Raw genomic sequence first — 9,344 nt, forward strand, 5'->3', positions numbered from 1 at the left:
CGCACCCCCCCCCTCCCCCCCCCCCACCCCGCCCCTAGTCCTCCCCCAGTCACACCTAAGTCCCATCACAACACTACGACCCAATAACTCTTCTACTCCTCCCCTCAGCTCCTCACCCCCCCAACTCCCCTACTCCCTCCCCCTACTCTCGCTCCCCCCTACCTCCCCCCCCCCCATCCCCCAACACACCTCCTACTACTCCCTCCCCCCCCCATACCCCCGCCTCCACACCTTCCCACACCCCCCCCCCCCCCCCCTCCCATTCCCAAACAATGATGTCCGCCCACACACCACTAACTCCCACCCTCCCCCCCCCCCCAGCGCGTCCTACCGACTCCGACCTTCCTTTCCTTTCTTTCCCTTCACCCTCTCTCCTACCTCCCCCCCCAATACCCGCTCACACCCACCCCCCCTCCTTTCCTTCCCCCCCTCCCTCTTCCCCCCCCCCCCCCTACACCCACCCCAGCCCACTCCCCACCCCCCCCCCTGCGCCGCCCCCTGCGAAGAACTAACCCCAACCCACCTACCATCTCCCCGCACCCTATTCTCCCCCGCCCAACTCGCCTTCCTTCCCCATCTCCCGCAGAAACCCAACAAACCCCCTCCACCCGCGCCCCCTCTCACCCCTCTTTCAATCACTGTCTCTACCCCCCGCATCCCCCCTCCTACCCCCACCCGCCCCCCTCCTCCGACCCTCCACCTTTACCTCTACACCCCCCCTACCACCCCCTCCTTCCTCCCCAACTTCCGCCCCTACCCCCTTCCCTTCCTCATCCCCCCTCCCAGCCTCCCACCATCCTCACTCCCCACCGATCACTTTCCCATTTTCCCCTTCACCCCCATCCCCCCATCCACCCCTCTCTTTCCGCACAAAGTCTTGTTTCCCCGCGCCCTCCATCATGGGTCTATCGGCTCCCTCTACACCGCCTCATTTCATTCCCCCCTTGTTAAATAAACTTTCGTTCTCGCTCTCACCCATCCATGATTCCTCCTTCACACAACCCTCCTTTTCATCACTCCTCCTTCACTCCCCTCCCTTCCCCTATTTCCTGTCTCCCCTTCCCACTTTTACTCCTCCATCCACTGTCTCCCTCCCACCCCCCTTACACCTCCTGCAACTTCTACCCCCTCCCCTCTCGTAACTACCCGACTCCCCCTTCGCTCTCCCACTCAATATGCCACCTCATCTCAATACTCATCTATCACTCATGGGGGCATTCCTCCTCACATCGTCACACATTCTCACATCCCTTCCCACCTAATCCTAACCCATCTTCTTCAGCACTTCACGCTACCCCACCCACCCACATTCCATGTCCCTCAATGCCGCATCCCCATATACTCTACACTCCCATCACCATCCGTCACATTTCGCTCTACTTCTTTTCTCTTATCCCTTCATCCTTTCGGATAACTTGCTCACACCCACGACATCTCATCACCCCTTACGCCCAACGTTACCTACTTCCCAGTCCCTACCCCCACTATGGTCTCTTTTGCGGAGATACTAACTAGCTCCCTCTGTATCCTTTCTCCAACCCCTAACATCCATTCGATTAACCCCAACTCGCCTTACTCTTATCTCCTCCCTCCCGCTCCCCCCTCCCCCCCTACCTTCTCTTCGCCGCCCTTTCCACCCCATTCACCCCCGAAATCCTCCCCTACTATTTCCCCCTCCACCCGATTCTTGGTAGTTTTGTCCTGCTGTCACATGATGAGTCCCGAGTTTCTTGTTTTATGTGTAGGAACTCTAGCGCGCGGCCCGAACTTCGCTTCACTTTCCTCTCCTTCGCCCCCCCCGGGCCGCCGGCAGTAGGCGCGGTCGCCCTGGTACCGGGAGTCACGTCGTAGAACGGCCGCCGAAAACCGGATTCGGGATTCTCAGCCCGCGGCGGGGGAGGGAATACGTCACGATCATCCTCGACTTCGGGCTTTTTCCGAACGGCGGCCTGGCAGCCGTCCCAGGCCGTGCGCCGCTCCCTTACTTGTTGAGGCTACCCTTGTACGCATAAGATTCTGCCGCTTCGCGTAGTGGTGCCCGTTCGATATGCAGCGTCGTGCGGACATCGAGCTGTCGCGGTAGAATACTGTGCGCGTCATGTCGCATGACGTCGTTGGCCTGCGCGGCTGGAGCGATCTCGCTAAGCGTGGAAAATGACCCAGGTGTCCGTCCCGAGTCCCGATATGGCGGCGGGCCTCGGCACGACCACTACGTATCGCTTTCGCATTGTGCTTCGTGCTTCTAGGCCCCCTGGGCTGATCTTTGCGTTAATGTGACCTTTGCATGTCCCTGGGGGGCACGCGCGCCCTTCTGGCCCGGAGCGTCGAAGTCGACACCCGACGTTGGTTGGAGGACCTTGCTCGAGGCGCGGGGGGGGCCCCCTGGGGTCCCCTGAGCGACACGCCCGGTGGCCGGGGTCCCGACGCTCCTCTACGCCCCCGCCGGCTGGCATCTGGTACCCGTCTGTTAGCTCCTCTGGGTTCACGTCGGCCTTCCGAAGCGACCGTAGTCTGTTGGAGGTGTTGACGGATTGTTACGTCTAGGGTCTGTCGAGCCACCATGCGCTGGGGCCCGGGGAGGGCGTGCCAGAGAATCGCTGGCGGTCGCCCGGGGGGCCCGGGAACCCGCCTGACAGTTGCTTGGGGCGCCACTACCCCTGGCCAACGCCTGCTGTGGTCGGGGCGATTGCCCCGGTGCCACCCACCGCTCAGTGGGATGGCCTGGGGGGTATCTACCCGGTCCGACGGAGATATATGGCAGTAGGGTCCTTCTCGCGCGCCGGTACTCTCCCGTAGGGCCGTGGTTGTGGCCCGGGTGTTACGACATGGAAAAGACCATGGTCTCTGTGAAACCCGTGGGCAGTCGATTCTACCGGATCCACCCGGAATCTCGTCTGCTCCGACTAGCCGAGGCGCTGTGGCCCGGACCCCTACTGGGGACGCCCTGAGCCGCGGATTGCGTGCCAGTACCTCCCGCGCCTGCCGAGTAGGGTAGCAGCTAGATCGGATAGTCGGGCGCCGCCGTGGTTCACGACCGTCGAACAATACACGCTCCCCTAACTTGGAGCACCCATGTGGAGGTCGAGCCAGCTCCGCCGACGTTATGATGTCCTGCGGGACGCTCGCTCACTTCATGCCCCGCCTCATCGACGCGCCGGGACGCCCATGGCAACGGCCCTGGTGTCAGGCGCGGCCTCCGTGGCGGCTGCCGCCGATCCCCGCGCGGCCCTCCGGTGCCTCCCTATACCCCGCAGGTGGTCAGCGTCCCTTCCTGCAGCCATGGCCTCTTCGATGCAGGGGGGCGAATCTAACTGCGGACTGAAATACCGCCGGATTGTGGATGGCACCCGATTGATTCGTCGTCCGGGCATCCTCGCCCCGGTATACAGCCCTCCATGCCGCGCCACCCTACATCTTGACGGGGTTGGCCGGATGGCCCCCCATAGGTGGGCGGGCGGGGCGGGGTTTTCGACCCTGTCCCCTCCACCCGGACGGAGCGCCTGTGAGATCTCGCTCGCGTCAGGCGAGGGGTGGTTTCCTTAGTCCGGCGTCCTGTGAGTTGAGGGGGACGGGGGATGCGAGTTTGAGTTTGAGAGGGTCACACTAGTCGGGGCTGCTGAGAGCGTTGGACCGGTACTGCAAAAGTATCGTGCCCTTGGGGTTTGCACCCGTTTCCTTAGTGGAGTCCTTGGGTTGTGGTGCGGGGGTTCGCGGGACCGACACATGGGGGCCCGTTCATCGGGGCGGGGTGAAGACGCGCTGCGCGCCTGGGGGCGCCGGGGTGTAATACATCTTGCCTATCCGCTCCACGGGTTGCGCTACCCGATCGGGGAGACGGCGCCACCGGGTGGACGGGGATCGGCCCTGGGTACCTTGGCGCCCATGACTGTGGCGGATGTAGTCGTGGATGTCGCCGCCCCTCCGCAGGCCGTAGTGTCGGTGTGTAAGGCCCCGTGCGACAGCGAGCTATCTGGCTCCCGGGGGGTTCCATTTTACTCCGGTGAGGAAGTGCCTCTTCGGGGGGACGGGGCAACGGGGCCCCGGGGGGGGGAGCAGGGTCATCCGAATCCCGGACCGGGCGATGACATGTCCCGCTTGAAGGTAGGGCTCTCGTGGCGCCGTCTCGGAGAGGGGTCGAAGTTCCGGAGGGCGCGCGGCATCGAGGATCGCGGGGGTGGGGGGGCTTCGACTTTTGTGGCAGCCCCGCCACGGAGAAAGGGTGGGCTTTATTAAAGGGTGTGCCGTGTCTTTCCTTCCGCGTCGGGCACGGAGTCGGCGTCCGCGCCTTTAGGAGACGCCGTGGGACCACCCTAATCATTTTAGTATACCTGGTTAGCTGCTTCGAGGTGACTAGCAGAACCAGGTAACCGCCAGTGGAGGCTCGCGATATTCAAGCATTCCTGAGAGGGGTCTCTCTGAAGGAACCTGACTGTTGGTCGGCTGTGTTCTTTATTGTCGGTCTATGACTTTGTAAATTATGGCCGGAGGATTACAGCTACCACTTAAATTTTATCCACATGTCATAGAGGTTTAGACGGTGTTTGGAGAGTAGGATCGTGGTCGTGGTTTTTGCGGACTCTCTGAGGCCTGAGAGACCCCAAGAGCACAACCGATGCCTAGCTAGGGAGCAGGTGATTCTGCAGTGATCATCCGGTCCTGGCTCTGTTCGGACGCCAGCTTACCCTCCCGAAGTGGTGGACCAGGTTCTGCGCGAGGACGGTTGTGGGTGGTTAGTGCGGGTTGTTCCTCTATCGCCTCTACGTCCTACCGACGTTACCTGGGCTCCCGCTCTCACTCGGTTTTGCGGGCCCTTGCCACCTTCCGCACCCGAACGCCCGCGTTCCCCGCTCCCGACCTGCCCCGCGTCCGCGGACCCACCTCCCTCCCGCCCGCCCACGTTACGAACTCGCTCACCGAACCTCTGCTCCCCCTCCCCCACCGCGCGCAGCCCCCCACTAGTCGCCTCTCTCCCCCTGCACGGAGGCCCCTTTAACCTTCAACTAAACAAACCCTGTAACTCCATTCACACCCAGTCTTCGCTCCTCCTCACCCGCCCCCCCTCTACCCGTGCCCCGTCTTACCCCCGTTCGCTGAATCGACCCCGCAGACTCCTCCATCATCCAGACTTACGTACCATCGCCATTACGGCCCAGTGTGCCTGGTCACGACCGCTCGCTGCAGGAGATGCGTGGCTCCGCCCATGGCCATCGGGCTGATTCTGCGGTGGGCCGTGTGGGGAGTACTCCGGAGAACCCCTGTTACTTTCAAACCGTACAGATTCAAGTCGGTTCCTCGGATCATGCAGGAGGTCGTCGAACCATCTCCCCATTGTTTACTTCTCCTTCAGCTCTCTTATAGGCTGAGAGAACGGCTTCATGGCGGGGGGATGACGCGGGTTACCTAGTGGAGCGGGTGCGCAGGGGACATGGGGGCGGACGGGGGGTACATAATGTTCAGTGTTGGAAAGTGAAGGCCTGAGTACAGGGGGAGACGGGAGGAGGGCTTTGTGTGGGGCACCGAGGGGCTGGGGGGCACGAGTGAGTAGGGGGGGAGGAGGGGGATGGGTGGTGGGTGGGGAGAGGCTGGGAGGGCATTTTTCTTTATTCGGTATGAGGAAGGCACTCGTCGGGAAGGAGAGGGAGAGGGTAGTGGAATGAGGGGAACCGGAGGAGGCGGAGGGTGAGGTGCGAGGGTGCATAGTAGTATGGACAGTGTGGGTGGAGGGTGACGCGACTGAGTTGGTTTTTGGGTTCAGTGATGGTCTTATGTCTCCGTGGCTGGCGTGGTATGAGTAAATTCTGATATATGAGCGATAGTAGGATTTACACGAGGGGGGGTGGGGCTGGTCGGGGTGTTGTGCGTTGTGTACGGTGCGTGGGACGGTCGAGTAGGGTGTGGTGGGTTGGAGATGTGTTATGCGGGCGAGGGAGTGCTGGGGTGAGGAGCGGGGTGGGAACGTGGGAGTGGAGCGTAGGCTCTCGTAGAGGCCGGGGGGGGGAGGGTGGTCAAACGTAATCTGCATGGGGGTCGGGGAAGGGATGGGCGGGTGGTGACTGTCATGGGGGGGGCGAGGTGGCGATACAGTGGGGCGATGGAGTGCTTTGGGTCGGGTCTTGGTATAGTCAGATGGGCTGGGATCGGGAGGAAGTCAGTAGCACCGGAATAGGACAGAGAGAAGCGAGGAGGGGGGAGGGGAGGACACTTGAGACTACGGAGGGGTAGAAAGGTTCAGATCTTGTCTTAATGATGTCATTTTTTTAAAGGATTGAGTGCGGTGGGGGAGGGGTCAGGAGGGACGGGAATCACAGGAGAGGGGAGAAGTTGGTGTTGACTTATTACTGTACCCCCACTTCCTTCTTGTCATATACATGGGTTCGGAGCTGAAGGTCGGTGTCCGTCTTTTTCTGTTAAGATGCGTCGAGCAGGGTAGGAGGATGTTGTGTCGTGAGGCGGGGTTGGGGGTTGCGTTTTTTCCGGGTATGAGGAGGAGGTGGGAGGGGGCGTCATGGTGAAGGCGGTTCATTGATAGCGGCTTAGGAGGGGTATGGGGAGAACAGCGGAAGTAGGGGGAGAGCAGGGAGGGTACAGAGAAGCATAAAGGGGTTGTGCTTTAAGGTCTACTTCGAGATAGGCCGGTTCGATTCTATTCTTTACTATTATTTTGTTCGTTTTTTAACGTAATGTTTTTCCATGCCTATGTCTTCGCATTCCTTGTGTTATTCGCCCCTTTTGTTGTGGTATATTTATTTAGTCATAACTTATGCCGTGTTTAGGTGTTGGTTTTTTTTGTCGGCTGCAGATTCATGTGGTTATTGCTTGGTCTATGTGATGCGGGGGGGACTGGGATAGAGTTGTTGGCGAGGGAGCGGTGAAGGAGGGCAGCCTATCACGATTGTGTTTGCATAGGCCGGAGGGGGTACGGTTGGGATGAGGGGGTAGAGCAGGGAGGAGGGAAGTCTGCGGGGGGAGGGACGGCCGGGGGGGTGTTGAGGCGCTTTTTATGAGTGGTTTCATTGAGTTAGTTATATGTGTTCTCACATCGCATATACTTGTCTATAGGCGACTCTGCCTACGTTGGCGACTTCGTGGTTGCGAGGGGAAGGGTGCGTGGCGAGTGGCGGCCATAAACCTGGGTGAAAAGGGAGCGTAGGTTCAGGTGGTTGTGAGTTGGAGTAAGGCGCGGAGCGATGGCCCCGAAGGAGTGGGTATGACGCTGGAGAGGTGCCAGTGAGTGGACGACCGACTGGAGGAGCTGGATTGGGGCGGACAGGAAGGGGAGGGGACTGCTAACGGGGGTAATGGAAATGGGACAAGGGAGGTTGGCTGGGGGAAGACCTTTTTTTCATATTCTGGATGTGGTTGGGGTTGTGTCCGGATTGCAGGGTTTCTGTGGCATTACGATCATGACTGGACATATGGGGGGAACGGATTAAATGTACTGGGGGGGGTGGTTCGGGTTAGGGATTAGGGACGCAAGGGGTGTATGTTAGTTTTTTTTTCACTCGCTCCCTGGTATCTCACCGTGATCGAGAGCGCTTAGGGTGGGGGGTTGTTCCCTGGGGTGGGGGAGTGGCTAGGGATTGGAGGGGGATGGCGCGAAGGCGGGGTCAGGAGGGTTTTGGTTGGGGGGGGGGGGGGGTGGGGGGGGAGGGAGAGGGAGGAGGGCGAGTAAGGGCAGAAGAGAAGAGGGGTGGGAGAAGAGCGTAGAAGAGAGGAGCCGTATGTCCGAGAGTATGCTACAATAGAGTGGGAGGTGGGGGGTTGGGATGGAGCAGGAGCGGTGAGGGAATGGATACTGGAGGGGGGGGGTGGGTTGGGGCGGAGGAGACAGAGATTGAAAACATTAAAAAAATCAGAATAGCGAAGGCGGGGCGACGATTCACTTCGTAGGCCACTTAAATACCTTGTTCGGTCTGTTTCTCTCTTTTTCTCTTTATCTTTGTTTACGTTTACACCGGACATAAATAGTCGTCATGACACGGAGTGACTGTAAATCGTGCTTAAGTTTAGCGCGTTTTACACGAGACTTAGTCGGTGACCCAGATGATACACTGACATAGAGAAGCTGGTTATGTGTTCCTTCATTCTGGGATGTTGGGTCTTATGGTTTTTAATATCCATTCTTTTTGCATGCCGGACGTGAGAGTCAGTCCGCCGAGAGTGGCCTCTGGTGTGGATGAATGAGGTGACTGATATCTGAGTTGGGGGGGAATGTTGGTGTAGGCGGGGTGGAGTTGGTTATATGTTATATGGGGTGGTGTTGGTGGTTGTGTTCTGTTTATTAGCTTTAGTTGTATTTTTTTGTCGTGCAGCATTATTGTGGCTGGTGATTACTAGTTGTTTTAGTGTTTGTGTGTTTTTATATTATTTTCCCTTAGTGTGTGTGTTTTGTGATGAGTAGTGAGATGATGAGGAGAGAGAGAGAGGGATAGAGAGGAGTAGATGGGAGAGGAAAGGATGAAGAGAGAGAGAAATCTGGAGAAATGAATGGGAAGAAATGCCGGAGAGACGTGAAGAGAACTGACAGAGAATGAGAAAAAGTGGGGAAATGAGAGGGCAAAATTTTGAGAGGAATTTTGGAAAGTAAGGTAGGAGATGAGAGGGTGGCTTGTCTCGACCAGCGAGTGAGTGGTTGTTGGTTAGGGATCCGTTGAGGTTTTGAGTTAATGCCTTTAGGAGTGTACCGATGATACGATCGCGTGTGACTAGGTTGGGAGTGAAAAGGCTAAAGTGTGTGTAATGTGGGAAGTGAGTGAGTGTGTGCGTTTCTGTTGTAGACTGTCGGGATCATAGTGCATTTCGTACTCCCACATTTTGTGCGCGACTGTAAATTGTTCGTGTCTTGTCTTGTGTGGCTGAACTGGAAGATTATCGTTCAAGGAGATGTAAGGAGATTAGATTTATGCACGGGTCTATGGTCTAGACGACCACTGGGACCCCAGTGTGCATTGTGTGAGTCTTCAGTTTGCAATCATAAAATAATGCTAATTCACACCAGAAAAGAAAAAGCGCTAGTGGAGCGGGAAGCTTTTTCTTTGCATTTTTTGGCATTGCACGAACACCACAATCACACCCGCACACACCACACACACCAGGGTAAACCATTATTACTTAGGAAACACGTTTCTTTTAATAATGTGACTCTAATGACGTTCCATTAGTTTTCACACCAAAAAAAAATCCTTTTGTAAGATTTGCTTCCTCCGTGTTGAAAAGTTCAAAACTTTTATTAACCCACTGGGTTTTTTGTGTCATTTCCATGATTCCGAGGCCCTGAAGCTTCTTTAATAATAAAAGATATAAAATAAATAAATCACCTAATTCTATATAATAAAAAACCTAAA

The 9,344-nt window shown here is 57.6% G+C and overlaps 1 protein-coding gene across 1 annotated transcript in view; it reads right to left on the reverse strand.

Moving 5' to 3' along the window:
* Positions 1-5,332: 5,332 nt before the first annotated feature.
* LOC125032318 (mucin-2-like) overlaps positions 5,333-9,344 on the reverse strand; it is a 19,163-nt gene continuing 15,151 nt past the window's right edge. Inside the window, exons 5-10 of the mRNA XM_047623415.1 lie at positions 8,057-8,196; positions 7,292-7,407; positions 7,039-7,129; positions 5,870-6,131; positions 5,665-5,777; positions 5,333-5,474 (exon numbers count right to left, since the gene is read on the reverse strand). Coding sequence (XP_047479371.1) covers positions 5,333-5,474; positions 5,665-5,777; positions 5,870-6,131; positions 7,039-7,129; positions 7,292-7,407; positions 8,057-8,196 — 864 coding nt within the window. The remainder of the gene's footprint in view (positions 5,475-5,664; positions 5,778-5,869; positions 6,132-7,038; positions 7,130-7,291; positions 7,408-8,056; positions 8,197-9,344) is intronic.

This window comes from Penaeus chinensis, chromosome 14 (genome assembly GCF_019202785.1).
Source record: "Penaeus chinensis breed Huanghai No. 1 chromosome 14, ASM1920278v2, whole genome shotgun sequence".
Lineage (NCBI taxonomy): Eukaryota > Metazoa > Arthropoda > Malacostraca > Decapoda > Penaeidae > Penaeus > Penaeus chinensis.